General features: G+C 38.8%; 1 protein-coding gene across 1 annotated transcript; it reads left to right on the top strand.

Moving 5' to 3' along the window:
- The first annotated feature begins 1,934 nt into the window (after nt 1-1,934).
- BGRP3 (beta-1,3-glucan recognition protein 3) lies at nt 1,935-18,695 on the top strand. The gene is made up of 8 exons (XM_028173384.2): nt 1,935-2,118; nt 12,950-13,174; nt 13,862-14,121; nt 14,348-14,481; nt 15,321-15,487; nt 15,829-16,053; nt 16,860-17,002; nt 17,551-18,695. Exons 1-8 carry the CDS (start codon nt 1,986-1,988, stop codon nt 17,731-17,733), a joined length of 1,470 nt encoding a protein of 489 aa, XP_028029185.2. The 5' UTR covers nt 1,935-1,985; the 3' UTR covers nt 17,734-18,695.
- The last annotated feature ends 1,614 nt before the right edge of the window (nt 18,696-20,309 follow it).

Here is a 20,309-nt window from a genome sequence, read left to right on the forward strand (position 1 = left end):
ACAGACATGAAAATAGCATTATTGTGCTAACTGCTATTCATTAAACTAGATGCCATTTGCAATTTCGACGAATTAGCGTTTATTAGTTTCCGTTTTAGATCTAGATAGAATCAAGGGATCCCTTTTAGAATAATGGCAATACTAAACGCTAGATTAAACCGTAAATGTAATTAATTATAGCTACTCTCTTGAACCAAATATAAAAATCACATTGAATAATAATTATAGTTGACGTTTGACTTTGCGTTATCAAGAAATTTCAATTATATTAATTAACGCGTCATTGTTGTGGTTAATAACCCTGATCATCTATATATTAATACATGAAGCAAAAACTTTGTACCCCTTTTTACGAAAGTTGCGCGGACGGAGTAGTATGAAATTTCCCACACTTATAGATATTGTAGAGGAGTGCAGAATATTAATATTTTTGTAAATTATGCATAAAAAATACATTAAATCAATAAGAAAATACATTACACACACTACCATGTATTTGACACACACACGCATGCATACTATTTGTTTATTGTCAAACTTTTCTTAAAGTCTGTCGTCAAATTGAGAATAGATTAAATATTGTTTGTCTTTATTACTATTTGTCTAAATCTAAAGTGTAATCTCGGCAAAATCTGTGATTAGAGAAGTATAATAAATAGCCTTTGACAATAGAATCATAATAGTGTACAAACTTATAATTTCAATTAATTAACCCATAGTTATCCACTGCTGAACATAGGCCTCTCCAATAAATATCCAGTGCGGCTGGTCCATTGTCATCTGCATCCAACATGACCCAGCAGTTTTCTATAGTCGGTCCATCTGACAGGTGGGCGTTCCACACTGCACTTGTCAGTACGTGGTCTCCATTCAAGAATATATTTACCCCACTAGCCGTTCGATCTTTGCGCTATATAGCTCTGATTACCGTAATGCAATATATTGATTTATTTTCCAATCAGAATCAATCTTTTTTGTAAAAATATTTGACACTAAGGGTCTGAATGATGATGCCCATATTAAAAGACCAAATTATAGCTGGAGGTAATTAGGCGTAAACATTTTAATTTGTTGCTAATAATCTAAATTGACAATTGAATATTATTTTCCTCTTCTCGTAGATTATTAGTTCTGTAACGCGAAGTGTTACGAACTTACTGATATTCCGACTCTGAGAATTATTCTTATAAAATTATCTACAGTTCATAACTTAGAAACGTCCGTAATTAACCTCTTAATAGTAGTTTTATTACCTATTAGTTAATGATAATAATTAATTGTCTATTCGGGGAGATTCATTTAAAATGGTTACGGTGGCGCATATACAACGGAACATGAATGTCATCACACACTATTCATCATCATCATCTATTCATCATATTTATGTTGAGTTCGACTTCTCAATCACTAAAATAGCCAATGTCCTATATGTCTTATATATCACAAATGACTATATACACATGTACTTAACAAATACTTACATACATACATACATACTTACATAACATCGTATAATAAAAATCAAACCCCTCAAAAAATTAATTAGCGTAATTGCTGGTGGTAGAATGTCTTATGAGTCCGTATGGGTAGGTACCACCACCTGCCTATTTCTGTCGTGAAGCACTATTGCGTTTCGGTTTGAAGAGTGGGGCAACCGTTGTACAGTAAAAATTTAAGCCTTAGAACTCATGTCTCGAGGTGGGTAACGGCATTTACGTTGTAGATGTATATAGATTGCGGCATCCACTTAGCACCTGGTGGGCCGTGAGCTCTTCCATCCATCTAAGAAATAATTAATTAAAAGAGTGAATATAAAATGTTTCATTAAAATGCAATCTTATTTGGTACAGGAAAAATGATGAGGAAATTAATGCCGTGTCTAAATTTTATATTATGCACATTTTACGACGCTCACACGCAAGATACAGAGCGCTTCAAGATTTTTGAAGTCAGTCAGCGTTCTACCGTCGCACTGTGCAGACGTCATGTTCCTCAAAATTATTATATTAAGTGTGTTAGTCACAATATGTTCTGCGCAACCCAGAGCCGCCCAATACATCGTCCCTCCAGCTAAACTTGAAGCTATATATCCAGCTGGATTAAGAGTAACAGTGCCAGGTACGTAAGTCTTTTTATAATTGACGTATGCAAGGCAGAAGATCCTCAGTTTTTGCTTATTTCTGCCGCTAACGAAGATTCGAATGTAGGACAGCCTTTCTAAGTCATTAATACAAAGGTCTCGTCCCTATGGTAACCTCTAAAGGCCAGGTGAATCGATAGAGAAAAAAGATTAAAACGAACAAGAAAAAATAATGCTAGCATGAGAACACGTTACTATTCAAAGGATAAACAAGAAATTATCGGAATTCCTAGATAAGTATCATAAATTAATTGGCGCTGCGAACTTTGAATGAAAATCAAATCGTTGGATCAAATCTAGCTAGGGTTTCCACTGCAACATTTTATGGAACATAAACGAATGTTCTTCACGTCTTGCGTTGGGGTCTTTTTATTTTTTTATTGCTTAGATGTGTGGACAAGCTCACAGCCCACTTGGTGTTAAGTGGTTACTGGAGCCCATAGACATCTACAACGTAAATGCACCACACACCTTGAGATATAGTTCTAAGGTCTTAATATAGTCACAACGGCTGCCCCACCCTTCAAACCGAAACGCATTACTGCTTCACGGCAGAAATAGGCGGGGCGGTGGTACCTACCCGTGCGGACTCACAAGAGGTCCTACCACCAGTAATTACGCAAATTATAATTTTGCGGGTTTGATTTTTATTGCACGATGTTATTCCTTCACCGTGGAAGTCAATCTTTTCTTTTTTTTTTTTTTTTTTTTTATGATTGAAAGTTTACTGGTGGCCCGAAGGCCTTTCCAGTTTCACCAGGACAGGTGGGCGAGCAAAGGCTCAGCCAAGAGGGGTGGGATTTGCTAACAACTGCCCGAGCGCCTCCGAAGGAGACCTAACAACTCAAGAGCAATTGTTTCGCGAATGAATCTACTACCGGATCGGAATCGCGACCCGCTGAGAAGATCCGGCGAGAAACTCAGCGGGCTGATGCATGGGTTAGGTTGCACGTCGACCTCTTTGTCGAGTTCGACGAGTACGGTTACCGGGGTCCCTAAGCCTGCCCCTAGTATTAGAGCTGAAGGCATCTAATGCAAAGGTTATTGGATCTGATGGATCCGTAAGGACGTGTCTAGGGCGTCGACGGTGACTGGCTCCTGCATGATCAGGATTCGGAGAGTAGTCAGCGGCGGCAACGATAAGGCGATTATCATGACGCATAGCCTTATCGAAGTATCGTTCCGACGCTGACTTCATGTATTTCCGAATTGATTCGAGGCCCAGGTCGTCGTGTAGGTCAACGTTCCTCACGAACCACGGAGCGCCGACAGCTAACCTGCAAAAGCGGGATTGTAGGGATTGGAGGGTGTCTATGTGTGTGCGGGCCGCGTGAGCGAACACCACACTCGCGTAAGTCATGACGGGCCTTATGCAAGTTTTGTAAAGTGTCACCTTGTTCCGAAGGGACATTTTACTCCGCTTACAGATCATGGGGTAGAGTCTACCGAGAATAAACGCGGCACGGTCACGGACTGATTTTATATGCGGGCGGAATGTCATCGATGCATCCAGGGTAACGCCCAGGTACTTGACCTTCCTGGCCCAGGGTATGGGTTGTCTAAAGAGAGTAATCGGGGGTGTGAGATTCCTCCTCCTAATCCGGGAGGAAATCCGTGTGGAGCTTCCCCTCTGAAATAGCACCGCAGTACTTTTCGCTGGGTTGATGTCTATGCGCCATTTTCGGAACCACTGTCCTAGGGCTAGGGCTGCGCTCTGAAGCTTCTTCGCGATTAGGGACTTATTTCTACTAGAATAGTAAACAGTCGTGTCGTCGGCGAATAAAGCTAAATGGGTCGGCGGCGACCGGGGAATATCGTTGACGAATAAGCTAAATAGGAGGGGTGAGAGGACAGAGCCTTGCGGGACTCCAGCTGTGAGAGGTCGTGGGGAGGAGCGGGTTCCCTCGACTCGATATCGAAAAGAGCGGTTCGAAAAGAAGTCCCGTATGATGAGCACGAGACTATCCGGCACGCCCATGTTGAATAGTTTGAAAATCAAACCATTGTGCCAGACTTTGTCGAACGCTTTTGCGACGTCGAAGAAGAGAGCTCCCGTGTATAACGGTTTTGGTCTATTAAGCCCCACAAGAATGTGCTCCGTGAGGCGGTGCACCTGTTGAACGCATGAGTGATTTGTACGGAATCCGAATTGTTCATCGATGAGAATGCCCTTGGATGAGACGAAATCTCTGAGGCGCTTGTAGAGCAGACGCTCATACAGTTTGCCTAGAGACATGAGGAGGCTAATCGGGCGGTAGCTCGTCGGATGATTTTTTGGTTTACCGGGTTTATGTATGCCGATAACGTCCGCTTCTTTCCACACCGCGGGAAAGATACAGTTCGCCATAGCGGCATTGAAAATAGATGCCAACATCACGATGAGTTGGACGGGTAGAAGTTTAATAACGCGGTTAGATATACCGTCGGAACCGGGAGCCTTGCGAGGACGTAGGTCTTTGATCAAGTCTTTAACTTCCATCGGGGTGACGGGTGGTAACGCATCCGAGGGTGGCAAGGAGGCTCTGCGTTCTACCTCACTGTCTACAAATTCTACATGAACAGGGTCCACGGATTGAGTGCTGGGCGTGCACTGGGTTTGCAATGTATCGGCCAGCAGCTCTGCTTTTTCGTCATCATCAAAGGCCGCGAGTCGGCCTGAGGGGCCTACAAGGGGGGGCATAGTTACTACCGTATCCGATTTGAGAGTACGAGCTAAGCGGTAGTAAGACCTTTGGGAGGGCGCGAGTCCTTCTAAGAAACCAGACCATCTGGCATCTCGGACTTCGGCGATGCGAGACTTTACGTCGCGTTGTAGGGCACGCATTCGAATACGATTTTCCGCGGTAGGATACCTGTCGTAGGCGCGTATCGAGGCGTTCTTAGCTCTAAGGAGTTCCCTAATATCGTCGGACAATTTGAAGCGGTGAAGGAAGTCCTCCGCTACAACTTGTTTCGATGACCTATCTAATGTCGAGGTGATGTGTGATGTTAAGATGTCTATGGCTTCAGCGGTATCCTGAGGAGACGGGGTAGAGTCCGGGTTAAACGGGAGCGATGGTGGATCAGATTCAGCTAGGCTGATGCCCAGCGTGTGCCAATCCACCACAGTCCTCGTGACAGGAACGGAATCGGGAGCGCGACCGAGCTTCATGACGACGGGACGGTGGTCTGAATCTAACTCTGAAACTACTTCGATCGAGTGTAAGCGCAGAGTTACGTTTTTTAATAACGCTATGTCGAGTATATCCGGGCGATGCGCGATATTTAGCGGGTAGTGAGTCGGGGTTAACGGAGCGACGATATCGAAAGCGAGATCATCGACTAACGCGTCAAGCCGCCTGCCATTCGGAGTTGTGGTGTGTGAGTTCCACCTGATGTGTTTACAATTTAGGTCGCCCGCCAGAATGACAGAGCTCCCCATACCGAGCAGCGCCTCAATATCACTGCTTAGAACGGAAGTCAATCGTGAACATTTGTTAAGTACGTATTTCATTAGAAAAATTGCTACCCACCAGCGGGATTCGAACACCGGTGCATCGCTCGAAACAAATGCACCGGACGTCTTATCCTTTAGGCCACGACGACTTCAGACTCTAAAGCGTTTGGAGTAATGATTTTAAGACAACATACCAGTAGTAGGGCGTGTTGTTATCCTGTAGTTCTGCTTATTTCTTACATCAATCAGGTTTGCGTTCCAGTTTGAAGGGTGGGATGGCCGTTGTATGATAATAAATATAATAAAATAATTAATAAACAACTCAATTTTTGTCAACCATTTTGTTTTGTATCACATTAATATTGTATTCGAAAAGAATTATCCTCATACCCAATCGCTTTAGGAGAATAAATTAGTTAAATATTCTTTACGAGCTATTTTCCAACGAGACATGCATTGATATTAATATTAATCAATATATTTTATAATATTCAATGAAACTTCAAAATGGGAATCTATTTCGTAATAAGCGACGTAAATCTACTGAGGCTTGATGCCATCTTCGTTCCTTCCAAGATTATTTTTACCTTTACTGGTGGTAGGACCTCTTGTAAGTCCGCGCGGGTGGGTACCTGCCTATTTCTGCCGTGAAGCAGTAATGCGTTTCGGTTTGAAGGGTGGGGCAGCCGTTGTAACTATACTGAGACCTTAGAACTTACATCTCAAGGTGGGTGGCGCATTTACGTTGTGGATGTCTATGGGCTCCAGTAACCACTTAACACAAGGTGGGCTATGAGCTCGTCCACCCATCTAAGTAATAAAAAAAAAATTCGTATTGGAATATATTTGTCCAACCCGGACTAATAGGTGATGATAATGATAATATATTTATTTGATAAAGTAACCACGACTCATTACGTTACTACATCTCTTAAAATTATGTTAGTATCAAAAAAACATTTATGTATCCAAAATTAAGGTAAATTAAGGTAAATTAAGGTAAGTAAGGTAAATTAAAAAAAACTTAGATCGGCTTAATTTTAAAACGCAATTGAAAATCTTGGTCAATTCCACACCCAGATGCGGAGTTTTAGCATACACGCAGACACATCAATGCTGTTTATCATTTCAATACATGTATAAATTTATACGTGTAATAATATGTATAAAGATAATGGTTTTGTTTATCATTTTCCTTGTTCTAGCAAAGATGTCACAAGTTTTTTTTTTAAATCTGTAAGTTTTTAACAATCAAGACTCTCTCATACACTAAAATTCTACTAAAAGGAAAGAAAATTCTAATATAGTGCTACATATTTTTTGACATCAGCGTTAGGCAAATCTTCTTTTTGCAGAAATCGTCCTTAGGCGTACTGTCATGTATATTTTTTTCTATTACCTGACATTTTTTCGCTGATATTTTTAAGCTATTAAATAGCTTTTATCGTGGGCCTTGAGCTCGGTCTAGCTTATGAGTGTGAAGGAGACAGTTAAGGTTTTGCTTTTATTAATGTTTAATATAGCGTGGTCTTGTTTTATTATTGCTTTAATATTAAATTGTCATTGTCTAATTATAATTGCATAAGTTGATAAAAAATGCTATGCAATAGCTTTACCGCGGCAGTTCCCGAGTGCCACACGATTTTTTTTTTCGAAACAGCTATGTAAATTGGAATTATCACATGTTTACGATCCAAATCCAAAATGAGAGAAAACATTGTTTAAAAATGAGGTCCTTAAGAAAAAAAAAGATTACATTGAAATTGCTTTGCTACTGCTGAGCCTACGTTTTACGCTAAAAATAGAGAAGACATACTCTAACTCAAAGTAAGCAATAGGAAGAGAATTGCTTTAGCGTAAGTTGATGAAACTAGTATTTAGAACGATTGACTAGAATCTACTGCTAGTATTACCAAGGATTTTGATATGCTGTGTATCCTGTGATAAAACAGAACTATTATCACGTGTTCTATATTCCTTTGTCAGTCAGTACTAGACTTGTGAGCATTACCATAAAATACTAGCCAATACTTGTGAGCATTATTATAAAATACTAGTCAAATACTAGATATAAATACTAGTGCACATAAAAAAAATCTAGTGAACCGCAGTCGTATTTCGCTGAGATGTCACTATTTAAACTACACTAATTCGTTTGTAACTTTGACGAGATAAAGACAAGACTCTATATAGATTGCAAAAAGTTTCTGCGACAGTATCTAAATATATATATATATCCACAATAACATAAATATGTTTTGTGTATGATTTGATTACGATTTAAGTAACAACAAGTCTATATTTAACTTCATTACTAAGAAACCGTGATATTGTCATAACACTATTAAGGCAATGACTCAGGCCTTTTTATTTTTTATTATATTTCCAGTTTTTTTTTTTGTTGTTGACCGCTTACGAAATGTGTTTTGTAGTTTACTTTGACTGTACAGCGATAGTTCTTGTTGTTCCTTTAATTTTGTTCTCAAGATATCCTTTCGCACTTTTTTTTTCTACCTATTCGCTGGTTTCCTAAGGAGCTATTCCAGCTACGCCTGGACGGGTAGGTGAGCTTACGGGTTCAACCTGAATTTGCTAACACTAACCCTAGCAAGAGCAGTGCTTCGCAGTATCTACCACCGAATGGGAAACGCGACCCACTGAAAGATCCGGCGAGAAACTCAGTGGGCTGTGTCTATGGGTCAGTTCGCTCGTCGAACTCTTCGTCGTAATCGACGATTACTATATCATATTTTATAAAGTACTTATGAAGGTCGTTCACAAGACGTTATAACAATATTCCATAATTAGTTTCATTCACAAAAGCTCCAAATTTCTCTTAGTCACACATATTTCGAATTCTCAACCTTTTGTTAAAACAAATAAATATTTCCGTATAAATAAATCTACTACACAGACGAATACAGCTAGCTTTAAATTCAAATCCATTAATTCATCAACAAATGACTTTGATTTAAGGAAAACGAGACAATGATAAAGTAATCGGTTGATAACAAATATGACCTCTTCAAATTTAACACTGCTTATTTCCCCAGTTTTCTCGTTACATATGTTCAAATAAATTCAGTGCCTTTATCCTCAACAGTGCTCACGGCCAATATCAGGTTTGTTTAATATTCAATGTAGGATACAGGTTCTCCTGGGCATAGATAAGCCCCTGCCTTCAGCTTTATTTCATTGGTCAAAGCATTTCTCTGCGATGTTGGTGTGTGGCATCAACTAGAAAATCAGTTCGATTGTTAATAATTACGCTCTTGAACATTTTTTTATGAGTCAGCAGTGAAGGAAATGCACGAAAGGAATAGACAGGACGGTGGTACATTCTGTGGGCTCACATTGTGCTGCATGACCGGGCTCACATTGTGCTGTATGACCAGAAAGCAATTTTACAATTGAACTTCATGTGTCATATTTTTTTAATGCTTAGATGGGTGGACGAGCTCACAGCCCACAGACATCTACAACGTAAATGCGCCACCCATCTTGAGATATAAGTTCTTAGGTATCACTATAGTTACAACGGCTACCCCATCCTTCAAACCGAAACGCAGAAATAGGTGGGGTAGTGGTACCTACCCGTGCGGACTCACAAGAGATCCTACCTCCAGTAAAATCCATATCCTAGTCGGGATTTTTATATTGGAGCGAATAGACTACTGTTACCACTCAACACCATGTAGACTGTTGGTCCTACCCAGTAGTGAAAATCATTAAGCTAATATTCTTTCCACAAATCATCATCTGTTGTGTCTGCATGTCAGCGTTTGAAAAATTAAATGAACACTTTGTGGCCATTGACCACTTTTTTATGAACGCAGGGGCCCACGACTCCACCGTCTTCGATAAGGCAATGAACTATAATGGATTTAAAGCTTCGCGGTGTAAAAGAATTATTCGCATGTACCGGTTTTTGTATGTAAAAAAATCATTTCGTACGCTAAGAAACTGTGTAACTGGATTTTCCGTTAAATAAAATTTATGCATTAATTATTCATGTTGGAACTAATCGTACTTATATGGTTAAAGAGTAGCATAAATGTGATTTCAAACTAATTTATTACCTCGTTAGTCTAGTCAGTGATGAAGACACTGTACCGTATAAACTTCTGATGGGCGCTCAGTAGCTTTGGTCAATGTATTTGGACAACGCTCTCAAAGTTTACACATATGTATTTTCTTTCTCACAGCTCAAACTATTTCCTTAGTGAATATTGTCAAAATCAATTCAATGGTTTGAGAGTGATAATTGGAGGCTAGAGATCTAGATCCTTTCGTATTTATGAAATTTTGATAAGCTGACTTGTTCGTAAGCATTTCTATAATACGGGATAAAATATAAGCTTCTATAGGAACGATCCTAGTCTGATGCAATGGTAGATGGTAGAAACTGATAGGTCACAGTGAAGGTGGAAAGTTTTTCGAGCCACAAACATATTCCACTATCCCAAAAAAGGCACTGACGAAGTGCATTGGTGTAACACCATTACATTTAAATTTAATTCGTTGCTTTTGTTTGATATGCGTATGAGTTTAGTTCAAAATATAGTGCGAAAACGAGATGTTTGTGTACATCACAGGATAATTGTTTCTTTTTATCAATCTTCGACGAGTGATTTTAATAATAGAAAGTTAACAGGAAACGAAGAAGCATGGATTAAGTTGCCGTCATCCAGCGAATCACAAGTGGAGCGAAATACGAGGGATTAAAGTATATATTCCAGCTCATAAATATCACACCCTGCTTACCGTTCCCCATTTGAGACATGAAAAAATATATCTCTTACTTACTATTTATTTTCCACTTTTGTATTTAATAAATTTAACGAGACTCAAAGCTGTGGCGTTTTGGTTCGGAGACCTTAAAATCAACAAAGATATTAAACCAATAAATAGCTTTTAAAGTCATTCACCTTTCATAACGGCGCCGCTTCGATTGATCATCATTATTCATGGGATATGTTCAAACTTTTTTCACAAAAACTTTAATCACTGACAGACATTAAGATAAACGAGTTCGGAATTAAAAAAAATAAAAATACATCGCAAATAGTACAGTCTCTGTTTTCGAAATTTGCTAGTCTTAGACATATTCGAAAGTAAAGGGTTAAATATGTATAGGGTTTATTATTATCATTATATTATTACAGACATTTCGATATTCTATATTTGAAGATCGTATTAACTACAATTAAATTTAAAATTTTACTGGTGGTAGGACCTCTTGTGAGTCCGCGCGGGTAGGTACCACCACCCTGCCTATTTCTGCCGTGAAGCAGTAATGCGTTTCGGTTGGAAGGGTGGGGTAGCCGTTGTAACTATACTGAGATCTTAGAACTTATATATCAAGGTGGGTGGCGCATTTACGTTGTAGATGTCCATGGGCTCCAGTAACCACTTTACACCAGGTGGGCTGTGAGCTCGTCCACCCATCTAAGAAAAAAAAAAAAAAAAAATAGAAATGATATCTCGACATTTTGCGAACAATAAACGCGATTTTAAACAGTAAAAGTAACTTTAATTACGTAACATAGATTAAATGTTGAATTTTCTACAAAAATATATATATTTATTTTTAATGTTCCTCTCGCGTCTCTCAGCTCCAAAGTCACGACCTACTAGACTATAAAATTTAGAGATAATTTTTATAAAATAGTTCTCAGTGATCAGAATTCGACCTTGTCTCCGATATTTCAAGTTTTGATTCGTTTTATTAAGTAAAACATCTAATATTTGCACCTTTTTAAAAATTTCTTAACTTTCGCAATTTGTTTTTTCTTTTTTGCAAGGATGGATAGACGAGATCACGGCTCACGTGGTGTTAAGCGGTCATCAGATCCAATCGACCATAATATATAAATCTTTTATTTTGATTGACCTTTACGCGTCTTCTTTTATTACAATGCTCGCAGGAACTAAAAACTAGAGAAATAAAAAAAGTAAAAATAAAATCAAGTATCCGACATTTAGTGATGTTTTTATTTTTAAAGTTAACAGTGCAATGAGCACACTGCTGAGTAAACTGGTTATACAAAGTTGCCGTTTGAGTCAGTCCACGTAAATAAATGAGAAGCAGGTTTGACGAGTTTGGTAATTAAAAAAAAACAGTAACTTTAAAGATGTTTGAAGTGAGATTTTTCGATTTATTTCACACAAACAAACACCCAAGACGAATCAGAATCGAATATCTTCGGCAAACACTCGAGGACTTTTTGAAGGTGGCAGGTCGAGACCAATATTATAACGCTCAATGATTTGTCTCCAAATTAAAACTTCTCCTCGGTGGTGTTATTTGAGATGATTCCGGCATCTCTATTTTATCATCGCATCACCTGATACCAGAACAGTGTTCATTTATATTGTCTAGAGCTGATGCATTCATCGAAAGAGCGTTAATTGTGTGTTTAATTTCCTACCTAATTCCTGGTATCCTAAGAGCCCATTTACCTTTTCGCGGACGGGTAGGTGAGCTCACGGGCTCAACCTAAGAGTGTGCTAACACTAGCTCTAGCAACGGCAATGAAAAGATCCCGCGAGAAACTCAATGATTTGTGTCTATGGGTTAATTCGCTCGTCGAACTTATTCCACGAGGACGGTGACCGGTGCTTAAGCCTAAAAGCACCGAGAATGGCCAATGCGGGTCCATGTCGCTTTGAACAGCTTTTTATCTAACAGAGCTGTAGTCCGAGCTGAGTGGTAGGCATTAGCACCTCTAGCATTGGTGACACCCAATGGCTACAGCTCATCATCTCTAGGCCTTATAACGTTCGTCTTCAAAGGCAATAAAATATTTATAATATGTGAATAATGAATAAAGAAAAATAATGCTGCACCTTAAGCAATAATCGGCAAACTTGATGATGCGAAGTACTATCTAAGGCGGTCTAGCTTAGAGTAGAGTAGAGTACTTGAGGCTGAACGAATATTGAATTCTGGGAATAATCGATTCCTAGCAGTGGCAACGTATGGCGTATTAATATCACCTTTACGGCACGCTATAAATTCGAATTTTCTTCTTATTTTGCAATTGAGCACATCTTGCATAGCACTTCGATGCTTGACAATTTTTAACCATCGTGATTCTAAAATTATATACATTAGTATTAAGTTGTGAGTATCGCATCTGCAATACTTACAACTATATAGTCGTGAAAACGATCTTGTTTTCACGACTGACCACAACTACTGTCTATTGTGACAGTATATTGGCATTCTCACAGGCAGCTGTTAGATTTTAATTGCTCGTTTATCCATTTAAGTCAATAAAATAGGCTTTTGCATTTCAGATCTCTAGTAAAATAATATATATTATTAGTAAACGTAAAAAATATCTAACGCAGTTCCATCTGTTTTTCAGACGATGGTTTCTCGCTCTTCGCCTTTCACGGCAAGCTCAACGAAGAGATGGAAGGCCTGGAATCGGGGCATTGGTCCAGGGACATCACTAAAGCCAAAAACGGCGTTTGGACGTTCAGAGACAGAAATGCTCAGCTAAAACTGGGAGATAAGATTTATTTCTGGACGTATGTAATCAAGGATGGCCTCGGATATAGGCAGGATAACGGCGAATGGACTGTAACAGGTGAGCTTTATAATAGATATATAGATATGTTTTGTTGAAACACCACAAATTAAGATAGTAAATTTAAAAAAAACACAAAAGTAGTTAATACGTCAATTGAGGATCGGCGACGGAAAATCAAATTGACGGTGGTAGGACATCTGGTGAACCCCCACGGATAGGTACCCTGCCTATTTCTGCTCCTTGCATTTTACAAAATGCCACCCCATCAGAGATAGCTGCAGTCCAGTTCCACCAGTCGTGTGATTTGCTAAAGACACATACTTCCCATGAAACCATAATAAAAAATCCATGCCATTCCATTGAGGATCTAATGTCTTCAACTATTATTCGAAGATTCGCAAATTCCCAGCTACTTACTTGAACTACCAGTATTACTTTCCCAATACGCCCAGTAAATTAAGTGATTAGCTTCTCCCTATCCTCTTTGTCTTTGACATCTTATCGTTAGGAGTTATTGCTATGATGAATCTGTAGCGGCGGGTACACACATCCTCATTCTGTAGCTAATTTGTTTCGATGTTGTTATAGGCATTATCACATACCACATTTGAGGTGGAAATTCAAATAGAAAGTGTAGAGCTTCAAATAATAAATTGGAACAGAAGTAAAAAAAAAAAACAAATGTAATCTGAAGACAGAAATTCATAATCGAGTGATTTTAGAACAGTAACATTTTATTTTCAGAATTCGTCAATGAAAATGGGAATCCAGTAGACGTAGCCAACCCACCTGTGGCCACATCTACCACGGGTCCACTGCAGACACCCCAACAAGCCAGCACTCCTATCGTTAGACCGGAACAGACGTGCCAAACGTCAGAAACAGTGGTCCAAGGCCGCGATAAAATCTGTAAGGGAACTTTGATCTTCAGTGACGAGTTTGAAAAGAATAGCCTTAAAGATTTGACGAGTTGGGGAGCTGAAGTTAGATTTCCTGAAGAACCGGTTAGTGTCATTTCTGTTTAATTTGTAGCGGTAGTTTCACTTGCTATTATTACCTTATTCATAGCTTTGAGGTAAAGTTTCCTCGTTTTAGTCTTTTATATAATATAGGTATATAATACCGCTGCAATTTGTGCGATAATATATGTATATTGTGTGTTTAAATTCAATTTCCGATCTGGACTGCTAATTTTCTTGAAACATTCTTTCTTACTATTATACATTCCAGGATTATCCATTCAATGTCTACACAACTGACGGGACCATCGGCTTCGATTCCGGATCTTTGATCATCAGTCCGGTGCTTTTGGAGAGTAAATTTAGTGAAGACAAGATTTATCAAGACCTTGATTTAACGAATAGGTTAGATAATTTATTGGATTATTATCACCATCTTGAATATCCTTAGACAGGGTGATAGATGAAACGTATGGTGCAGACATACAGATCGGTATGACAATGCCATGTGCAAAGAACCCAGAGCTGGTACGAGAATTTCCCTATGATTCCACAAACTACAATTGTGTCCACACATAGCACAGCATGTCCTAACAAAACCATTTCATGTCGAATAAAGTTAAGTTTAAAGTAAAACTGCAAAGTTTGTCAGTGCAGAATAGCACTACTTCATGTCTTTCCGTGGGTGACTAAAAATATCATTGAAGAATGAGCAAGAACGTTCTTTGAGTATTCTACCAGTGCACGGCGATCACCAACCGATATTTACTGGTGGTAGAGCATAAGGGAATCCTACAAGCAGATGCCACTAACACGAGTTGGTACCGTCATCATACTTATTTCGGTCTCAAAGCAGTCATAGATTCGAATCTTCGTATAATCACTAAGCACCAGATGGATGTGAACTCGTTCACCGAACTTAGGAGTAGACAAGTGTATTTTTTACGTAGGCAAACTTTAAGCATATTAACGCTTCGTGGTTGATTTGAATAAACTGACTGTCATCATGACTCCGATGTCCAAGAGAACTCAGGCTTCCATTGACAAACCAGAATATAAAGGAGGTGATGTTTATCGAAAAGCATCACGGAGTCCTCTACTAAGGTATGCTGCAGTCGCAACCAGTCTGGTCATTACATCGCAACTCGGCCTCTAACCATGAGCACTCATAAATCCACCTCACTAGGTGCTTGAGAGCGTATCTGTACCCTCTTATTAATTGTAAACATTTATATTAATAACAGATGCACTGGCCAGATCGACACAACGGAATGTAAAAGAGTGGCTTCTGGATCACAAATCCTTCCGCCAGTTATGACCGGGAAAGTGACAACTCGACACAAATTCGGCTTCAAATATGGAAGGATTGAAGTTCGAGTTAAGCTACCTGCTGGAAACTGGTTGATTCCTGGTGAGTATATTATAATATGATTATGCTGGATCTACATAAGATAACATAAGTGGTTTTTTTTATTGCTTAGATGGGTAGACGAGCTCACAGCCCACCTGGTGTTAAGTGGTTACTGGCGCCCATAGACATCAACAATGCAAATGCCGCCACCCACCTTGAGATATAAGTTCTAAGGTCTCAATATGGTTACAACGGCTGCCCCACCCTTCAAACCGAAACGCATTACTGCTTCAGGGCAGTAATAGGCAGGGTGGTGGTAACTACCCGTGCGGACTCACAAGAAGTCCTACCACCAGTAATTAGGCAAATTATAATTTTGCGGATTTGATTTGTAATTTCAGAAGTCAACTTGGAGCCACACGAGAAGATGTACGGCCCGCGCCGCTACGAGTCCGGCTTGATGCGTATCGCCTTCACGAGAGGAAACGCTGTCTTCAGCAAGAAACTGTACGCTGGACCCGTTTTATCCGACACCGAGCCGTTCAGGTCGAAGCTGATGAAAGAGAAGCTCGGCATCGAGAACTGGAATAAGGAATATCATAATTACACAATGATTTGGAAGCCTAGTAAGTACACTGAATAGATATCATCATCATCATCATCTCATCCCAGCCGATAGCTGTCCACTGTTGAACATAGGCCTCTCCAATTGATCTCCAACTCGATCCTGTGGACCGAATGGTAAACAGTCGACGTCGCCCAAAATACGTCATTACGGATCCTCCCGATCCATTAACGGTGCTTTTATGTACCACAAGCACCGGTCACCGTCCTCGTCGAAGTCGTCGCTTGCGACGATGGGCTCGACGAGCGAATTAACCCAAAGACACAGCCCACTGAGTTTCTCGCCGGATCTTCTCAGTGGGTCGCGTTTCCGATCCGGTGGTAGATTCTGCGAAGCACTGCTCTTGCTAGAGCCAGTGTTAGCAACACTCCAGTTAGAGCCCTGTGGGTTCACCTACACGTTAGAGCGAAGCTGAAATAGCCTCTCAATGCTATCAGCAAAGAAAATTGACCTCCAGTGCAGCCGGTCTGCGGTCACTTGCTTCCAACATGACCCAGCGACTTTCACTAGGTCGTCGGTCAATCTGGTTAGTACGTGATGGTAGGTCTGAATAGATATGTTCTTCACCAAAAATGTACGTACTTGAAATTAAAATAAAACCAAAAAATATATAATTGCTTTCTACAATAAGTAAGATGGATAGCTCTTTCAATTGTGGTTTTTAGTTTTTTGTCAAGTAACAAAAAATATGCACCTATCTATTTATATGTATTTTCACTGCTATATGAGGTGCGAGCGTGTAAATAAACAACAAAATATTTCACGTGTCGAATTTTTATGTAGATTTATGCAAGGTTTTTTTTGTAGATGGCATTGAAGTTTTGGTTGATGGAGAACAGTTCGGCGTAGTGGATCCAGGTGAAGGCTTCTATACTGTTGGCCGGCAGAATGCAGTACCTCATGCAGCCCAATGGCTCAAAGGAACAATTATGGCTCCACTGGATCAGATCGTAAGTTTCACGTATCGTTAAATCTCAAATATAGTATAATCTCAAAACTTTTACAGGAGAGTGTTTTAAAGGTTTAACATGTGATATTTTTAATATTAATCATCTTTGCAACATTTATTTTTTATTTTTAACCAGTTACATTATCTGTCTTTTAAAGTAAGATAAAATTATGTATTAATTTTGTTAATAGTAGTCAAAACATAGGTAAATAAAATAAAATAAAACTACGCTCTTTTGACAGTATTTATGAGAAAAAAACCGTTTAAAATACTGGTGATACCAAATTATTTCGCATATTAGCTTAATTTCGAATATTTTTGGAAATTGTACACTTTTAATGCGAAAAAAGCTATATATGTTATCCTTTTCCCATTCTCTTTTTTTTATTTACGCTAACTCTAGATGCGCAGGCATTTAACTGGAAAAAGATAAGCCCCACTTCTTAATAAATATAATGAGAGAAATATATTTTTGTTCGAATTTTACTGTTGTCGCTTAGAATGAAGTTTTTTCAACCAAAACTATAAGCATTTTCATTTTTTTCGCAGTTCTATATCTCTCTCGGTCTCCGAGTTGGTGGCGTTCACGATTTCACGGATAATCCGGATAAGCCCTGGAAGAATAGGAACAGCAAAGCAATGCTGGCCTTCTGGAACGACAGGAGTAACTGGTTGCCGACGTGGTACGATGCGGCCATGAGGGTTGATTACGTCAGAGTTTATGCACTTTAAGATATCAACATATCACGGTGGTTGACTCTCAAAATGATAAGCAATGAAAAGTGGAATGATCGTGTAATAAGTGACGACTGACTATTAACAAAAACAATTCAAGCTCTAGAGATATTTCGTGATTACGAGAACTTTTAGTGATTAGAATGTCGGAAATTAATAAAACCGAAATTTAGTTGTAGTCGATAAGTAGATATATTGTTAAAGGGCACAAATACAATTTACCAGAGGTAGGATCTCTTGTGAGTGCGCGCGAGTAGGTACCACCACTGCGCCTATTTCTACCGTGAAGCAGTAATGCGTTTCGGCTTGAAGGGTAGGGCAGCCGCTGTAACTATACTGAGACCTTACAACTTATATCTCAAGGTGGGTGGCACATTTGCGTTGTAAATTTATATGGGCTCCAGTAACCACTTAACACCAGGTGGGCTGTGAGCTCGTCCTAATATCTAAGCAATAAAATTTAAAAAAAACGGCTCCAGATATTTCGTGATCACGAGAACTTTTACTGATTAGAATGTCGGAAATTAATAAAACCGAAATTTAGTTGTAGTAGATGAGTAGATAGATATATTGTTAAAGGACATAAGTAGATCCCCACTATCCCCCCTATTTCTGCCGCAAAGTAGCATTGTTCGAAGGGAAAGTTTTTATTCAATTGAGACTTCAACTTCGTGGCTTTAAGATAGTAAACGGCATTCACATTGATAGACGGTAACTACTTAACCTCAGATGGTTTGTGAGCTCGTTGATCGACCAATGCAAGTAAAAAAAATTTGTGAGATATAAACTTCGGTAACGGCTTGTACCAATACCAAGTATTTCATTGCAATCTACCAGTCAATATCCTGAATTTAATTATAAAATTTTGTACAAGCGATTACGTGATTTCGTTATAAAATACGAAGAAAAAACTGTTTTTTTATAATAATAATGATAAAATAAATAAAATTTGTGAAAAATTGCGTGGTGTTATTCTGTTTACTATTATCCCATTAAGAATTTTAAAAACTATGTATAGTAACCGGCAAACATCGTGAGCAAATGACCTTGGCTGCGCAGAACCGAATTTTAGATCACTTTGGTGGTGAGGGTGAGGCGCGACGGCAGGGGAAATCGTATCGAGCGCGTTATTGGTAGATCAGTCGAACCTTGCGTAAAGTACGCTTGCGTACAGTGAAAAATCTATCGTTATTAATCGTTAAGTTATATTTTATTATAATTGCTTGTTGACTTTGTTGCCCTTGCTATTTGTTGAGTGTTTGTTGATTTTTTATAAAAAATACACTATGCCGCGACAAACTGGTGGAGTATTCAAAAGAAAGGGTAGAAAAATTGTGTACGACGTATATTGCTTCATTATAAAACAGGGGAAGAATGATATTATGGAAAAAGTAAAACAGACTTCGGAAGCAACAAAAACATCAGTGAGTACTGTTAGGTGCATTATTAACGAAGCTAAAGGCTCTGGCTTGCTCATCGTGCTTGGGACTCCGGGTAAGAAAAGATCAGGGAAGAAGAAAGTTACCGGAATGGATAGTTTCGTTCAATCTGTAATAAAAAGGCTTCGAAAATTTTAAAGAAGATATACATTTTAATGGCTCGGAATGAAGTTTACGACGAATTATGAAAGAGCTAGGCTTCAGATGGAAAAAAAAAACAGAAAATAATCGGAAGCTGGTAATTGAAAAAAGTAACATTCGATTACTATGAATCGAATATCTTCAAAAAATAATTAATTATAGACAAAAAAGAAGATCGAACCGACCGAGTCGTAAACTACACCGATGAGCCCTATGTCGACTTAACACGATGATGGCGACTCGGGTGATGAAAACAGTGATGATGATAATGGTCAAGATTATGATAACGAAAAAAAAATTACAAATACCAGCTTCGCTTCAACTGAACGAAGACCTGGCAACAGCTCTAGTTTTGACTTAATAGAAGGAATATCTATTTTACCCCAAGATTAAATTATTACAATTATTAACCTATATTTTTTGTTGATGTTCTAATAAATATATAAATAAATACATATGTTGATTTTAATAATTTAATTGCATTATGACGCAGAGTAAATAATATTTTTGCACGTGAGTGTACCATGCGCAAACTTACCCCCACTACGTCAACAAATGCTCAAGAAGTTTGCCGGCTATTATAGCAATAGCGAGATATTCTATCATCATATTGTTTCCCTACCTGTCATCTAATAAATAGAGAGCTTTCCCGCTCTTTATAAGAGGAACTTCAATCATTTTAACAAAATGATAAACTAGGGAAACTAATATATAATAATCACTTGATCTTCCAAACTTGTGCCTTAAGAGAACTCTCCGGGGCAACTCTTCGAATGCGTAAATTTAATTTAGTTCAATTCATCCCTTTGAAAATAAAGGCTTACTGTGAAGAAGCCTTTGTCAAAGCGTCGTAATTCGAAGGAGTACCCCTGCAACATTCTGAGATTATCGGGATTCTTGGTGTCAATATTTCGAACGGTATCCAGTATCGGAATCATATTGAAGGTAAAGCCAAGTTTAGTTCCAAAATGTTGAGATTCGTCAACAGAACGT

The sequence above is a fragment of the Bombyx mandarina genome, chromosome 11 (genome assembly GCF_030267445.1).
Source record: "Bombyx mandarina strain Sakado chromosome 11, ASM3026744v2".
In the NCBI taxonomy this organism is placed as follows: domain Eukaryota; kingdom Metazoa; phylum Arthropoda; class Insecta; order Lepidoptera; family Bombycidae; genus Bombyx; species Bombyx mandarina.

Coding starts and splice junctions, on each gene's coding strand:
- BGRP3 (XM_028173384.2), top strand. CDS start 1,986: ATGTTCCTCAAAATTATTATATTAAGTGTGTTAGTCACAATATGTTCT. Junction 2,119..12,949: donor ATTAAGAGTAACAGTGCCAG/GTACGTAAGTCT, acceptor TCTGTTTTTCAG/ACGATGGTTTCTCGCTCTTC. Junction 16,054..16,859: donor CACAATGATTTGGAAGCCTA/GTAAGTACACTG, acceptor TTTTTTTTGTAG/ATGGCATTGAAGTTTTGGTT.